This window comes from Melitaea cinxia, chromosome 22 (genome assembly GCF_905220565.1).
Source record: "Melitaea cinxia chromosome 22, ilMelCinx1.1, whole genome shotgun sequence".
Lineage (NCBI taxonomy): Eukaryota > Metazoa > Arthropoda > Insecta > Lepidoptera > Nymphalidae > Melitaea > Melitaea cinxia.
The window spans coordinates 344,076-362,749 of record NC_059415.1 but is presented as its reverse complement, the minus strand read 5'-3'; the positions used below and the strand labels follow the sequence as shown (position 1 = coordinate 362,749).

The following is an 18,674-nucleotide window of genomic DNA, read 5'->3' as shown; positions in this document are numbered from 1 at the left end:
GATTTTATGTGGGTAGTTACCTATTATTATTATTTTTAATTTGATTGTGTTTTATTTCGGTGTATATTATGTTCATTGATTCCAATTTAATTATTTGTTATAATATCTATATAGTTATATTTTAATAGAATTGTTATGTTGTGATTTTTATTTTTTGTCTTGTCTGTACCTATATCGATTTATGTGTGTGAGTATAAATAAATGTTTATTATTATTATACTGAATGTCACTCCGCCCGCCCAATACATAATAGATACATATATTATAATAACTACTTATATAAATAATATAGTAAATTTACTTATACTTACATATATAAATATAAGCAGGTGGAGGAATACGCCCCGGCAGGGAGATCAAACGGCCGGGGGTTAGGGCTGTAGGCTGAGAAACCGGCGGACAATCCTAGCCGAGTCAAGTAACACCGCCTTCTGCATTCTGGCTGCGAGCGAACCGTCCCGGATCCCCAGTTGCCTCAGATGGTGAGCGAGGCTAACCGGGATCAAACCGTTGGCAGATATTACGATAGGGATTATTTCAGCAGACCCCACACCCCACATGTCGACAATCTCGTGCGCCAGATCCAGATATTTACGTTTTTTCTCAGTCTCGGCTTTCACGAGGTTCTCGTCATGCGGGACGGTGATGTCTACTAAAAATACCCTCGACCGTGCCCTGTCCATCACCACGATATCAGGCTTGTTCGCCAGTATCGTCCTGTCTGTGGCGATAGGCAGGTCCCAGTAGAGCCGGACTCCGTCGCGTTCGAGTACTGGCACCGGTGAGTATTGGTAATACGGCATCCTCTGTTCCAGGAGACCGTACATAAGAGCAAGCTCTTGGTGGAGAATCTTGGCCACTTGGTTGTGTCTGTGCAAGTACTCAGTATTAGCAAGCACGGAACAACCCGAAAGCACATGCCTGAGTGACTCACCGGGATGACGACAGGCTCGACAGAAGTCGGGAGTGCCATCCTTCAGGACGCGCTTTCGGTAGTTGTTCGTCTTGACCACCTGATCTTGTATTGCACAGACAAAACCTTCGGTTTCCCCAAAGAGGTCGCCGAATCGCAGCCACTGCACGGAGGCCTTACTGTCCACGTGTGGTGCGTGAAGCGCCTTGTAGAACCGTCCATGCAGTTCCTTCTCCATCCATACGGTCTCCCGGTCAGAGGTGCTCAGTACGACCGGTTTCTGCCAGTTCTCTTTGGCCACGGCTAGGGGGGTTATTATTATTATTATTATTATTATTAAATCCGTACTTTAATTAAATTATTTCAAACAAAATTAACTGTTTCTCTCGGCTCCAGAGAAACAACAAACAAATGACACGCAATAACCGAGCACTATAAGCGCCGCCATTTTGCGCACATCGGAATAATCGAAAGCTTCATTAGCAGTCGATTTGCGGTCGACAATCGATTCGCGCGCGATTACCGCGCGATTGGATTATACCCTCGACCACCGCTCATCCCGGTCGTGATGGCCTGCCTATATACAGAGTCGTCTGTGCGTCGTACACGCCTGGTTATGTTTTTAGTTACTGTAGGTTATGTATTGTTTATTTATTATTTAAGGTTTTATAAATTTATACGTATAACTAACTCTATCAGGAATTGATTTTCCGCTGCAAACGTAATTTGTTTTTTTAATATATTCTCGAGCAGTTGAAAAATTTGTTTTCTTATTTTTTAATCGTTTATTATTATTAGTATAATGATAAATTCTATAAGAAGATATGCCTACACTTTTAATAATGTAAACACTCTAACAGTAGAGTACCTTATTTACTTATTGTAAAAGTTAAAGAATTCGTTCTACAAAGGCAGTCATACCAGCCTATTTTTTAAAGAAGATAGGCTTAAAACATTATATTACCTCATGAGAAAGTTTCACGTTTGGATATTTTTTTTTTAATTGGTATTTAAAACCCACTCACACACACAAAACAATATTTTATAACTATAATATAAATATAGACACATACATTTATATCAAAAGATGTTATCAGTAAACAAACAGTCATAAATAATCACTTAGTCTAAAATTAATTTAGCGTCTCAACAAAGTACCATAACTACAGCGGCGCGACTAGTTAAAATAATTTTAATATTATAATTCGTTGGGAATAATCAAAGAAAAGCGCTAATTAATACAAATTCGGTCAAACTAATATTTAACAAGCCCGGTCTCGCACGCGAAGGTAAATACTTGGAAGGGAACGCGAGCTTCGCATTTGTTACAGTTACTTACACCGGAATATACGACCTTACTTAATTGACTTGGATACCGAAATTATACTAAATAGACAAATATTTGTATAAACATAGGTATATCTGTTCAGGTAATCAAACATAAAAATCTTTTCTTTAATTGAGCTTTTCAAACTACTATTATTACTACATTTATAGCTAACTATTTTATACCTGTATTACCTATTACCTATAAGATTTTGGCTATCCTATTTTGTCCTATCTGATTTCATCACGTCTTCGGTGCGACAAAGCCAGCCCTGCAGTCACCAACCCGCCTGCCCAGCGCGGTGACTGTGGGCAACACACATGAGTTCACGCCATTTTTGGCGCGAACTTGTGGAGGCCTATGTTCAGCAGTGGATATCGAGGCTGAAGTGAGTGATTTCACCCCATGTTCTGATGATGTAACAACCTACTTGTTAAAATACTTTTGTAATATTTTTGTTTTTCACGTTTTACACACTTAATATTTAATTTAGCGTAAAAATAAGTCACATCTACCCTCAGAATTATGATGATTCTTTGTTATACTAGAACAACGTAGCTTAAGTTTAATTTTAGTTACAAGTCATGACATACAAACAAACAATGAAATAAATGTGTTATATTATTTTTGTAGATTCTTTTACATCAAGATGCGCATGGCTATGCACCAGAGTCTATATGCCATATTATATACCTATTACATACATATATATATGTTTTTAGAGAGAGTTACGTTTCGTATTTTACTGTAGGGGCAACTACAGACAACTACACTCGTTTCATATGGCACTAAAGTTACTAGTATACCATTTAATTATGTTTAATTACAGTAGTAATTACTTTTAGCTATCGATACATTTCACGGCAATAACAACCATCGGTATATGTAAACTAATATAATTAATAAAATATCGGCCACATCTATGTGAGGTGAAGTAGTAAATAATATAATAAATAAATAAATAAACGGCTCTCATTCAACGGACGCCAATAGACACAAATGCCTTCTTCGTCCGCGAGGGTTACACGGTTCTGACTGTTCCATTTTAAATTAAAATAGGTTTAATACTCTACCAGTAAAAAAATCAAAAATGGTCCATTAGTTTTTGAGTTTATCAATTACAAACTCAAATCTAGTCTTAAAAAATCCTAAACGAAATCAGGGTCTGGTCCACAGGTTGTGGATAAGACTATTTGATGGATGACGGTATCCAACGGATTAAATTATTTGATATATTATTTTTTTACGATCGATTTTCATTGTATTTATGAGACATTACAATTCGCAAATTGGAATCTTAAAGTTGCAGTTTATAAACTGAAGAAAAAGAAACCCTATTGATTTATTTTACCTTCCCACTGTTAAAGTCTATTCGTAGCTTATTTGCAAGATAAACTTTATCCGCAAACTGTGAAACCGGCCCCTAAGGATTCACCGCATGTTCAAAGCACTTTCAAAAGCTATTTCAAATCGTCATTTTACAAATTAAAATTTTCAATTATATTTACACCAATCAGCGTTGTGACCAAAACATGCAACAGCGTCACATAAGTAACCTTGACGTCACGTTCACCTTGTGACGTGACGTGACGTGAATTGAACCATAATTCAGCCGGCCTAGCATGCATACAACGAGATATCTCTTGACGAGAGAGAGAGTTAATGTCTACATCGAGTATTTTCTCGATTACCCTAACATGCGCACTACGAGAGACAAAATTCTCTTCCGAAGACTTCGCCTTGTCGAGTAGAGAAACATTATCAACCATAATCCCAACTGAATATCATTCTTATATCTTATGTCGTAAAGTTGAATTTACAAGGTTATTGACCAATTTCAAACGAGTGACACATGTTTTATTTAACAATGTTCTCGGCCTTTTGGCTAAGATAAAAAGTGTATATCTAATTTAAAAAATCTAATATGGAAAATAAAACGGCGTAAGTAAATGAATTTAATTATATATGTAAAACAATATGCTCGTGTTGTGCTTTATATCTTGTCGCACATTAGATAATTGTAATTCTATCACGCATTGTTTTTTTTTTTAATTTTTAAAATTTTTTGAATTTTTGAATTTTTTTTTTTGATTATTGATTTTACTTTTATTCTATTTAATTTTATTTTTAGTTATTGATTTTTTTAATATAATTTTGTTTTGTTTTTTATTCTGAATGTTGTCTTGTCTTGTTGTACTAACCCAATATGGACTTATACTTTGGTCTGAAATAAAGTATTATTATTATTATTATTATTTAGAATAAGAAGCAACAGGGCGCAAATACGTTTTTTGTGTCATTATATGGCACACTTCACTCGACTTTTCGCATTTCCCGCTCTTCGTATACCGAAATTATATAATTATAATAGGGAAACGCCATGGTATACAAAAAATAGGCACCCGGTTTCATTTATTTTTTATTTATCGTCTTTCTCGTCGATAATATTGAAGACGAGAAGTTTCTCTTCCTAAAACGACAAAATTCGACAAAATTACGATGTCATGTTAGCTTCCGTAGAGATAAATATCACAGATCACTAAAATTTAATGATTATCTCTTCTTGACGTAACGAGAAGAGTATCGCGTGCACGCATGTTAGCTACTGTAGACATAGAGAGATAATACGAGAAAAGGGGTAGACAAAATTTTGTCGTGGCGCGCATGCTAGGCCTGCAGAAGTTAATTAATTTTTAATTACGATTACAATAAGTTAAGCGAGTCGTGACCGAATTAACTTTTACCGTTTTAACATTGACATTTGTAATGTATAAAAAACACAAACAGGTATTGTTTCATGCTGGTCAAATTAATAGTTTAATAGCAGTCACATGTGGAACATAATTTTATAATAATTGTGTTTGCTCGTAAAAAAAAACAGCCAAGTGCGAGTCGGACTCGAGCACGTAGGGTTCCGTACCATTATCTATAAAAAAGGCAAAAAAACACATTTGTTTTTTGGTAGCACCATTAAATATATATTTAATTTCGTTTTTAGGATTTTTTTGTTATAGCAGCAAAAGAAATACATCATCTGTAAAAATTTCAACTGTCTAACGATCACGGTTCAAGAGATACTGTCACCAGACAGACGGACGACACATCATACTTGGTCCACCCAGTACAAAGTTCTGAGGTAAAAGACAAATAAAAAAATGCAGTCGAATTGAAAATCTACTTTTTGAAAATCGGTTGAAAGGTTCCTTACCAATGTTTTTATTTTAATTTTATATAATTGTTTAAAATCAAACATTATAGGTATGCTTATGATCTGTACGTATCCCTAAAACACTAAATGCTACGTGTTATTACATTATCTATCGTATTATAATTAGTGTAATGTATAATTGTTTTTTTTTTTCATCTGAGAGCCTAAAAAAAGATTTTTAAAGCGTTTACCTTAGTCTTAAACGATTTCAAAAAAGGATGAGGTTCTCAATTCGACTTAATTTTTTTATGTGTCTTAGCTAAGAATTTGCTTTGTGTTTGAGGTTTGTACGTATTAATGTTTAGTTGTAAAACTTGCTATAATGAAGACAATACAACCTTGTTGACTTTTGTAAGCTATTTATAATATTTTTTGAAGTAAACCTTCTTTAAGCACACTTGAGTTGGGGAGTACGTGACGAGAGCGTTACGAAAAGTGTGATCGAGCGAGGCGAACGGAGCAAGAAAGAGAAGTAGGAGCACGAATTTTCTTTCTCTCTCTTTCTCAGCCAGTTACGTTTCGTATATCTAATACCTATATAGGACACAGTACAGGTCTATTGTGCAGACAATTTACTTCAGTCGTGTGGTCTAAAGCACACTCGTTTTTGCTCTTATTTGCGTTATGTATAGTTTGTAGATCGCTGTTTCTGGTTTTAGTATTAAATATAATATAACAATATATGTACCTAAAAAACTTATAATTGTCATCCACTGAAGGACAAATTCTGTGAAGTTTTTAAAGGCCACAAATACAAGTGAAACCGCATGAAACCTCTAGTAAACTATAATTATACGTATTCGCTCACGTCAGCGTTAATATTGCGCTTGTTTACTCTAATGTTGTGTAATTCAACAAACGCGACCCTCCGGTAGATCCCGCCGATACGCGATAGGGCTAATTAATAATTTCACAGGAATTATTCGTAACGACCTTCGGTGAATGCTTAAAATTATTCATAATTTTTAATAGCTGTGACGTCAATGAACGCTCATAAATTATGTAAAATTTGAATTAGGTAATTTTTTTTACATAAAACTAAAATTTGAATTAGGAATTTTTTTTTATTTAAAACGCTCTCGTCACGTCAGCTTCCCCAAGTCAAGCTTGCGTAAAGTTTTACTTCTAAAATGAATTGAGGTTATAGCAGAAGTTATGAATGAAAGAACAGAAGCGAAATTTAAAAGTCAAGATTAAGGTAACTGAACTAATAACGCCTTACACACAATGGCCCCCAGTAGGATTATCTCCTGTGTCGGGGGTCACACACATAGGTAATACACAAGCACAAACGCCCAGATTACGATAAACATCTGTATAGGCAATACAAATGTTTCCCATCTGCTGAGATCGAACCCGTAACCGCTATAACGCAACAGTCGCAATTCAGCGCTATAACCGTTGCGCTAATGTTTGCCGTGGTCTGGGTGTTTGTGCAGTCCATTTGGGTCTCCCTACCATGCCTCGGCGAGCACGTTAAGCCGTCAGTCCCGGTTGTTATCATGTACACCTGATAGCGATCGTTACTCATAGTAGAGAATATATCCGCCATCCCGCATTGGAGCAGCTTGGTGGATTAAGCTCTGATTATTCCCCTACATCGGAAAATATGCCTATGCCTAGCAGTGGGATATTACAGGCGTAAGCGTAGCGCGTAGCGTATAGTATGCGGACACTCGTTCTTACGAGATCATATATCATAAAACCGAAGCCGCGTATCTACTCGTATGGTGTACCTACCTAATATATAGTTTGTAAGTTAACTACGTAAGATCGTTAAACCGTAATTTGGACTTCAAAGTATCTCTTACATAATGTAGCGTCCTTGATTGACTCTACACACTTTTTACTTGTTAATAGGAAATAAACCCGAATCAAAATTAATTAAATAAATTAATTTATTGATCTCTTGATTATGATCAAATGACCCGGTGTGCGAGCACGCTCGATCGCCGTGATAGATCGAAACGTACTGAATAATTATTATATTAATAACCAATTTATTTAATAAATTCGCTGATTCGCAAATAGGTTAATGTACGACTTGGTTCGTACACATAATGACTCAGTGTAGGAAGGATGACTAAGTATGTTTATATAATATGTAAAAGTACACGAACTTCATTTATTTATTAATTTAAAAAAAAATCTTATTAATAATGTTTTTACTTTTGTAGCTTCTTAACGAAGCACCAAGGCGCAAGTCGAATAGACACTGGACATATATTATCAAGGTAAACTAACTGCTACAGTTATAGATAGTGTTTCATATAAGCTCAACGAGTGTGCTTTAGACCACACGACTGAAGTAAAACTTACGAAACGTAACTCTTTCTTTCTGTCTTCACTAACTTATATCTCCCTCTCAACTTCCGTTCGCCTATCACACTTTTCGTAACGCTCTCATTTCGTTCACCACATCATTCACCAGCTTACTCCCCGATTCAAGCGTGCGTAAAGAAGTTATACTTCGAAACTCTATTCAGCTGCTACGCAATAAGAACGCCGATAACATATGATATAATGTTTGAAAGAGATAAAGATTATTATTATTATAACAGCGTTTTTTAAACGTTCTGACGCTTAGCCCGCGACAACGTAGCGCGAACGCAGCGTTTCATGAGCGTTTTTCAGCGTTGATAACTTGTAGTGTGACAGATTACCAACCATAAAAGTCTGCGCACTAGCAACAAAGCCTTAAAAGGTTCCTTAAACACACCTTATATAACACAAAACTAATAAGTATGACAAAGACTAAAATCAGAGATACCTACTGTTTCCCTACACTGGTAATCTTATCTTTAAACTAACTGTAAAATACAGAATTATTTTAAAGTGCAAATATCAGAATATTATAATATATAAAAAAAAAAACTAAAAATTTTTTTTGTATAAAACTTACACATTTAAAGTGTTTATGTTTGTATTAAATACATAATAAAACAAGACAGCAAATTAACAAGAACAGACATTCGCGAGCAAAATCAAATAACACGCTTAGTTCATAACTCTTTATATAAATAAAAATGAATGTTGCTAAGCGCATAACTCGAGAATAGCTCGACCAATTCGGCTAATTTATATTTTTTTATGTTCTTTAAGGCCCATGGAAGGTTTTAATACTAAAGAAAAACAAATAAAAAAAAATTATAATTAACATTTAACAGAACGAAGTCTGTCAGGGCAACTAGTATTCTTATAAATTCTAATCACCGATGTATTAATAACAATAAAACTTGACAACTAATTGCTTCAAGGGATTCACACCAAATAACACATTTTCATATGAATACGCATACGTTATGTTATACCGTTTAAATTACAAGCAGTAATGAAAAATCGCAAGGTCTAAACATCCCTTACATATATTCCAATTTATTGTTATCGTACGCATCATCTTAATCTTTTTATCTCGACGTGATCGGAAAGTGTAAATGTATTTTATTTTCTAGTATCCAATAACGTCAATAATGTGACAAAGTTATCACCGTTTATAACGACTAATTAGACGGTTTTAACTTGATTTTTTTTTATTCTGAAGTATTAGGTACCGTTTTAATCGATCCGTGTTAGATAATGTTTGTTTAGGATCTCATTCACCGATCGTGTATAAAGTTTATCCTATAAATAAGTTACAGTTACAATTTAGCGGGAGGTAGAATGGACCATTGGAATCTGTTTCGCCTCAATTAAGAAATTTGAACTTAAAGGTTTATAATTGCGATTGGAAATATGATATAAGAGACATAGTGGAAGGTGACGGTGAAAATAAATAATATATCATAGATTTTTATCCGTTGGATACCGTTATCTGTCAAATAATATTTCCCGACAAAATAATTATATACCTACCTACCTACTTATTACCTACTATTGGAAGCTATAGCTATATATGTATATTTATCCGAATAACCGTATGAAACTTTTAAGTGCAATATATGTACATGTATAAATTGCTAGTTAACTATGCCTCGCGACTTAACCCGCGTCAGTTTGATGCAAAGATGTACTAAAATATAATATAGCCTACATGTAGCCTCCTTGGTAAATGTACTATCCAACAAAAAAAAAAAAAAAGAATTTTTGAACTGAATCAGGAACTCAGGAATGAATGTTTCAAGTCGAACCACTAGTTCCTGAGATTAGTGCGTTTAAACAAACCTACATAGATTTTGCAATGTTGAAACCAATGTTGAAATACGCCGCAACGTTTGATAATAAAATGTTAATAAAATAATTGTGTTTGCTCGCAAACGAAAAAAAAACCGACTTCAATTACATTGACGAGTAATACAACGTAGATCGACGAAAAAATAGTCAAGTAACGACGCGTTATCAAAGATTACTCAAAAAGTAGTTATCAGATCTCAATTAAATTTATATGTGACCACATGACAAACATCAGCTTTCGATTAAATTAAAAATTATTAAAATCGGTATACCCAGTAAAAAATTATTGCGGATTTTCAAGAAGTTCCCTCGATTTCTCTGGGATCCCATCATCAGATCCTGGTTTCCTTATCATGGTACTAAACTAAGGATATCTTCTTTCCAACAAAAAAAGAATTATCAAAATCGGTACACCCCATAAAAAGTTATTGCGGATTTTCAAGAATTTCCATCAATTTCTCTGGGATCCCATCATCAGATCCTGGTGTCCTTATCATGGTTCTAAACTTGGGATATCTCCTTTCCAACAAAAAAAGAATTATCAAAATCCGTACATCCAGTAGAAAGTTAAGCGGTATAATACAACGCAGGTCGACGAAAAAAGCGTCAAGTAAAAACGCATTATTAGATATAGCTCGAAAAGTAGTTGTTAGATCTCAAATAAATTTAAATGGGACCAATTGGCACACACCACCTTTCGATTAAAAGAAAATTTGTCGAAATCGCTCCACCCAGTCAAAATTTCTGATGTAACATACATAAATAAATAAAATAAAAAAATACATTCGAATTGAGAACCTCCTCCTTTTTTGGAAGTCGGTTAAAAAGACATGGGCACTTAAGAGCGCATGAATGTTTGTTATGTATATTAAAAAAAAACCTACTTAGATGGAGAAAAAAGCATATGCCCGGCAATGGGATGTTACAGGCTGAATCTTGATCAGGATGAGATGAGATTTCCTGATCTGGACCCGATCAGAAAATCTCATCTCATCCTTCCTTTCCTTTCCTTTCCTTGGTCCTTTTAAAAAACACGAATGTTTATTCTTAAAAAAATTGTTGAATAAAAAAAAAGCGAATTGATGTTATAAATATGTTACTTAACATAATTATTATGATATTTATTTCCGTTTATTTTTTCTAATGTATTATTTATTTATGTTTTTACTTTAAATATTAATTATTTTTATTTATTTTTATGTTATTAATTAATTATTATTATTAATTAAATTTAATTTATTAAATTCTAATAATTAACTACTAATTAACTATTTCCTATTACTTACGACTGCTCCACTGTGTAGAAATGGACTCCCTGCTAGACTGTCCCGATAACTGTATATATACTAAGTGCGCTTAAAACACGCGATTCAGTCTCAGTTCGCGTAATTTCTTTCAGGCTATCCTGATCTGGACCGGACCGGGTCCTGATCCAGTATGCCTTACCATACTTGATTATATTTTACATCAGGCTATCCTGATCTGGACCGGACCGGGTCCTGATCCAGTATGCCTTACCATACTTGATTATATTTTACATCAGGCTATCCTTGTCTGGACCTTGTCCTGATAGAGCTTGCCGGATCTGGCACGCCTCATTCTATCCTGATCCGGTCCAGATACATAATCTGGTTGAGTTTGATCTTTTTTCTAGTCGGGATCGTGACTGATCGAAACAAACAAATTCTTCAGTTTTATAATATTAATATAGATTTCACACTATCGCAAGTTCTTTGGAAAAGATCATTTTGTAAAGATAAGCCCACTGTTATTAACTAAACGTTTCCCAGTTATATATAACCAGTTATATATAATTGCAATTAAGCCAAGTAAAATCGGAACAGGTTTTTTATATTATACATTTGTAAATAAGACAGTGCTCAGTCATTTACCGCAAGTAATTAGATACGCACGTCTAGATTAAATACTAATTGACAGTTATACGAGCTAGTTTCTCCAGTTAAGTAATGTGGGTATCAAACGCTACCTACCAACAGTATCTAGGTAGCTGGTATAACTATGTTGAGTAATTAAGTGACCGGTTGTATTATTCTTATATCACGATACAGAAATCAAGTCTATTGTTGTAAGAATTTAATTTTATTGTGATGAAAATTGTTATATTCTAATTACATATTTATCTAGCTGTACCACGCGGTTTTAATTTGGGGAAAATATGGCCTATAGCTGATCCTCTGTAAATAGGCTATCCAATACTAAAAGATTCTTTCAGTTCGAGCCAGTAGTTTCCTGAAATTAACTCGTTTGTAAAAATCTATTTAAAATATCGAAATGAAAATCTACCGATATATTTTATAGTAACCAGCATACAAAAGGCGGTGTAGTTATGTTAAGCTATCACCGCTGCCCATATAAATGGATAATATATATAATAATTATGTAAAAAAAAATCCCTTACAATATCTATTAGCAATAATAGTATACGAAAATATTTATTTATCTTCAAACGCAGTTAGTTAAAATGCAGTTAAAGCATACGAATTTATCGACGGCCACCAAAAATAAGCTGTTAGTAAACATTTAACAACATTGCTGTTCGATGTTTGCTAACTTTTTATAACAGATCACGCATTATTAATTTTAATTAAAAAGTTTTATTGCATTCGACTGCTTAAGCTTACTGCAAGTTGTAATAAAGAATTGAAACAAATTAGAAGTGGTATTACCGTATGATAAATGTTGTAGTTACCATAAAATTTACGATATAATTGTTACTATATAATTTGTTGTCTCCTCTAACAAGGGAATAATACCTACTAAATTTGTAGTCATAAAGACGTGTCCACGTATACTAGTTCTTTGTATGAGCTCAAATAGTTTAGTTTCATTAAAATCTAGGTATTTCGAGGGATTATATTTAGCTGTGATCTTCTGTACGGTCGAGGTAATTTCTCAGTCGAGCTGCTGCAGATTTTGAGCAGAATATTTGCTGCTGTGGCCTACCTGAGTTAAAACATAACGATATCAAACAACGATGAGGTAACTTTTATCCATCATATTAACGATATTAGAAAAATAAAGGTACTATAAATTATTTTAAAATAAAGTCATATTTGTCTATTTCATATTTCTTTTCTAGCAATATGATTGTGTAGTATATATAATACCCAATAGGTACTTGTAATGTTAAGTAGCCATTCCAATAAACAAGATCATTATTCTGAGTGCTCACAACATCGACCTATCACCTCGCTAATCGACGCGGTTACGAAACGCACTAATGACTTATTTTATTGAGTAACGATTCGATTTGTGGTAACTGCGTTACGCGAAATCACTATCTATACCTACACTTACATAGCAACATTATGCTTATATCACTTACATAGAGAAATATTTATATTGCAAGGGTACAGAGAGGCCTTACAGTTTTTTAATTTTTAGGGTTCCATACCTCAAAAGGAAAAAAGAGAACCTTTATAGGATCACTTTGTTGTCCGTCTGTTAAGACCCCTTTTATCAGGAACTCGTGGAGGTATCAAACTAAAATTCATATCAAATAATCAAATCTACTGCCCCTTGGAGCTGTGAAAAAATCAATCTGTAAGCCCACGCAATCAAAAAGTACAGCCGTTTATGCTGCAAATTTTCGACACTCGCAAGGGAATCAAAACCTACAGGGTAGGTACTAACCGTGAACTCAGAACCTTGAAATTAGGTACGAACAACGTCCTATAGCACAGATAAAGGAAAAATTGCGAGAAAAATAAAATTTTAGTTACATCATATAATAAAGATATTTTTAATAATTTTGTTTGTACGGAACCCGCGGTGCGAGTCCAACTCACACTTGGTCGGTTTTTTAAAATAAGAATAGATTAAACATAAACCCACGGTACGATGTTCCTAAGTAGACAACTTAATGCCTATGTTTTAGGTAACAGTCAAACCACGTTTTTACATATAATAAACAAATATTACATTCAGATTCGGACGGAAATCAACAACTCTGTAGCAGAAATCAGAATGACTGCCAACTGCGCCAACGGCCCAGTCGATTATTAGATGTAGGCACATAGTCAATACTTATCGGACAAGCGCCAATGGACACGATACGTGACGTAACCTGAGGCGAGTGAATTCAAATCTGGGTATCCATCCTAAGTTTTCAAATGTCGAATATTTTTAAAAGTCATTTAATATGGTGGTGTGGTTGTCGTAAGAGGCGACTAAGGGATAATATAGTTCCACTCATCTTGGAACTTAAAAAGCCGACTGATGGCGGGATAATCATCTTGCAGGCTTTGAAATACACAGAAGGAAGACGGGCAGTAGCGTCTTCGGTGCGACAAAGCCAGCCCTTACGGTCACCAACCCGTCTGCCCAGCGTGGTGACTATGGGCAAAACATATGAGTTCACGCCATTTTTGACGTGAACTTGTGGAGGCCTATGTCTAGCAGTGGACTGCGATAGGCCGATGTGTGTATGTGTGTGTGTATGTGTGTGTTAATGTGGTCAAGAAAATCATCGTGAATTGTATTTAGGAGAAATTCAAAGAAATCAATTGGAATTTTAAAATTGTAAGAATCATCCGCCTGTTCACAATGTAATAGTGCGGCGGATTAAATGCTACACTTCTCCAATAGTATAATAAGTTTCGTAAAGCAATATCTGTACTTCCCTAGTGTTTACAGGCTTATCTTATTAATAATCATTTTTAATAATTTATTTATTAAAAAAAATTCTTACAACAAGATTAATGGTTGGAGATTCCTTTTAAGTGTGTTAATGCTCATCCCTGCACTAATAGCATATAAGCAATAGATGTGTTTATCTTAAAAAAAATCACTTTTGATCAATGATTCCAATTTAAATCTAACACCTATTTTTATTTATTATTTTCAAAAACACCTCCCTCTGCGTAAGATTTCCTGTATCTGGGCTCCAGAAACGTCAATGTGTTTCATGTTAAAAAACACAAGCACAACCGCCTAGTTAACGACATATATATGGCCTACGTATACAAATATTTGCCATGAACGGGGATCAAAGCAACAACCTCTAGCGCCAGCCAGTCCTGCGACCGTTGCGTCAAGGCGTCGTCAATGAAATTAAAATATTTCTGTAAGAATATTTATGCTCTACTTAGACGTAATACGTTTGTGAACTAAATAGTCAAATTATTTGAGATTTGTTAAGTAACAAACGCAGGGTAAGAAACAACTAAGTAGCTAAAAATTATGTTAATTCAAATTTAGGACGGTGTAAAGCATTCTATCACATCATTTATTAGGATCTATTACGATGATTTTTTTATAACCTAGTAATTTATATTTCCACTTTTTTTCCTCTTGACTGCCGTGCAATAGGCAGGATAGACACCCCAAATTCCATGAAAGAAATAGTTATAAAAAAAAACTAAATTGAAACTGTGGGCTCTATTGCTCGCAGCGATGAAAAATTTTGAAGGCATTCATATACAAAGATATATGCGAAACTAAACATGAAAGCAAGCGCTGCTGGCCGCGGACCGCCCCTATCGGAATTACCTCTCGCTCCACGACTGTCCCGTAGCTAACATAAGAACTTAATTATGTAGGTGTGCTTAAGCATATAATGTTAATAATAATTATGTTTGCTGGCAAACTAAAATAACCAACTTTAATTACGTCGACTAGGTAACGAAACTAGTCGACTAGGTAACGACTAGGTAAACGAAAAAAGTCAAGTAAAAGATTACTCCAAAAGATATAATCAGATCTCGATGAAATTTAAATGTGACCACATGATAAAACATCGGCTTTCGATTAAATTAAAAATAATTAAAATAGGTACACCCAGTAAAAAATTATGCGGATTTTCAAGGGTTTCCCCTCGATTTTTCTCACACCTGGGATATCTTATTTCCAACAAAAAAAGAATTATCAAAATCGGTTCATAAACGACGAAGTTATCCACGAATATACCTACATAAAAAATATATATACGGTCGAATTGAGTAACATCCTTCTTTTTTGAAGTCGGTTAAAATATAATAATAATATAAGGTTGATATGTAATATGTATCATACAGGTTGTATTAAAACACTTTTTTTAACTGCAGAGCTTCTTAACGGTTCTTCTCTGCAGACTCCGACTTCCGAATCGATTGTAGCATCACTCTTCGCGATGATTAAAAATTTTTAATTTCAAAAACGACGATTCAAAGGTACTTTTGAAGCCTGTTTGACTGGAGTTATTTTTAGTATTGGTCTCTAAATACCTCGTCAGAATTGAAAAATGAAATTAAGAGTTTCACTTCAGCCTATCGTAGTCCACAGTTGGACATCGGCCTTCACAAGTGCGCGCCAAAAATGGCATGAGCTCGTGTGTTTTGCCCAAAGTCACCACGCTGGGCAAGCGGTTTGGTGACCGCAGGGCTGGTTTTGTCGCACCGAAGATGCTGCTGCACACCGTCAGCTTGTGTATTTCAAAGCCATCAAACCGCCGTCGCTTTTTAAGTTCCAATGTGGTAGTAGAACAGTGTCATCCCCAAGAGTTAAGAGTTTAAGAGTACAAAATACGTCGTTAGAGTTAGCGTAATATCCCACTGCTGGGCATAGGCCTCTTTTCCCATGGTAAGATAAGGATCAGAGTTTAATCCACCACGCTGGTCCAATGCGGGCGGCGGATATATTCCCTACTATGAGTAACGACCGCTATCAGGCGTACATGATGACAACCGGGACCGACGGCTTAACGTGCTCTTCGAGGCGCGGTGGGAAGACCCACGAGGACTAACAACTAGACCGGAAATAAATAGGTATTTATGTAAACACAAATATCCATTCCGAACCCGCGACCGTCGAAGTTTAGACCTCACCAACATGCGCACCATTACACCAGAGCGGTAGAATTCAATCCATATTTAGGTAAAATAAAACTAGTTGACCCAAAAGACGTCCTGTATTAGGAACCGACAAACGCGTGAAGTTTAAATAATAAGAATAATAAACGCCTCACACTCAACAGTTCCCACTAGGATTTACTCCTGTGTCGGTGGTCTGGAAACACACAATATACAAGCACAAACCCCCAGACCACGACACACATCTGCATGAACAATACCAGTATGCCATGTGTGGCGACCGAATCCTCAACCGCCAGCGCAACGGCCGCAATAGTGCTGTAACCGCTGCGGTAACGCGTCAAATCAAAATATGTGATCGCTACGTTTTCTGATACTATCCCGGTTTTTTAGTTCTCTTAATTTTTCATTCTGTCACCAAAACGTCTATGAAGAAGTTTAGGAAAGGTGAATAAAATCGTTAAAACCATTCTCAAGTTATGGCGTGACCGACGGAAATAGGAATTTATTATAATATATTATTTGTTGACTATAACAGCTCAATTTATTTGTATTAAAGACATTTTGTAATTTTAAAACGACACAATTATCGATACAGGAATCAAACCGTATTTTTTTTTTAATTTTTATCTGTCTGTTTGTTTTTTGGCGCGCATCACGTCGAAACAACTGAATAAACTTCTATGGAATATTCAAAAAGCGTAATAAAGTACAAAAAACTTCATAAAAAAAAATCTCAAGTACTTACTAAAATCTCTTGAAGTCAATCATCGCTTTTACATGATAAATACGAGTATTCAAATTACAACGTCGAAACGTCGTGCATCTAAAAAACTTAATAAACCGCGACAAAACCCGAAAAAGTTTCATTGTAATAAGTAAATCTGTGAAGTAGGTACATACAAGTATATATTATTAAATAAGGCATATATATTATAGATATACCCATTCGATATTTAATGTCAAAACGTACTACTAAATTCCTGTAAATTCCTGAAAGTAGCAATGAGTTCGTATTAGGAAGCAAAAAAATAAAATAGATAGGATTCAAAAAATAATAGTTTGTTTCAATCTTGTTAAAGTTTTAAACTATTCGGCGTGCTAATTATTGCAATAAAAAATTAAAAACTATAAAAAAAACTATTACCGACTTTAGAAAGCGAAACGTGTAGGTATAATAAACATTTGAGTAATATCTATATTAATTAAAAACACTATTTTGTTTTTGTGACAAAAGCAACAAAATAATCAATATAATAACACTATACTGGCGACGATATTTAATATTAAATAAAAAAATAATAATTTGAGCAGTAAAAACTTTAAACTTTAAACGTTAACTTTGAACCCGACGGATGGAAATTTCAAACCCTTTCGATAACCGCGTCGTAAAAAACTTGCGATATATTATTTGAAATTGGTATATTGGCCACTTCTTATTATTAAATAGTTATTAGTTTTTTGTAAAGAAATGTTTTCTTGATGAAGTTAATAATGTCACTAATTTTGAACTTCAAGTCTGAAAACTTTCATTCTTAATTTTTGAAATTATATGCATCTAATATATCCCTTATGAGTTTTGAGTGTTGTATATTCTTAAGTTATTACAAAAATACTCCAAGGCCGTTACCCAAACGGGATTCACATCACTAAAATAGCCAAAGAGAGTAATACTAGATAATGTTTTACCTATAGTGAGACAACTTAACTATACTTAGACGACGTTTAAAACGTAAAACTATGTTGATGTGTTATTTGTTCAGAACTTACCCGCGCTTTCGACGGCGCCGGGAGAAACGGGCACAGCATCACACTCCCGCTCTCTCTCCTCCCGTCTCTGCTCGAACTCACTCTGCACTCTCTGCCTACTGCCGTTCAGTCCCAGTATAGCGTCTATTGTGTGCCGCGGACCCTGGTTCACATTGGACACTTGGGTCAAGCCTAACCTAGACTTCACAGCATCAAAACTCTGGTTCAAGTGCATCTGTTGCGCGTGGAAGAACATCCCCATGCGGTTCAGAGTTTCGAGGTTCTGCTGGTGCTGCGACATCGATATCGCCTGGTCGGTCACATTGATCGAGGAGGTGGAATTCGGGCTGCTCATCTGAGATCGCGGGCTGTTGGTCTCCGAGCGGTCCGGCGTCTGAGAGCCGTAAAATCGATCGTCCGAAACGTCCATCTTGCTCGGGCGGTCGAGCGCGACTGACTGATCGGTCCGGAGCCACGTCGGGGTTGAGAAAGGGGCGG

The 18,674-nt window shown here is 35.2% G+C and overlaps 1 protein-coding gene across 1 annotated transcript in view; it reads right to left on the bottom strand.

Annotated features, from left to right (window-relative positions):
• LOC123664722 (retinal homeobox protein Rx1-like) overlaps positions 1–18,606 on the bottom strand; it is a 61,651-nt gene extending 43,045 nt beyond the window's left edge. Inside the window, exon 1 of the mRNA XM_045599220.1 lies at positions 18,198–18,606. Coding sequence (XP_045455176.1) covers positions 18,198–18,606 — 409 coding nt within the window. The remainder of the gene's footprint in view (positions 1–18,197) is intronic.
• Between the last annotated feature and the right edge of the window lie 68 nt (positions 18,607–18,674).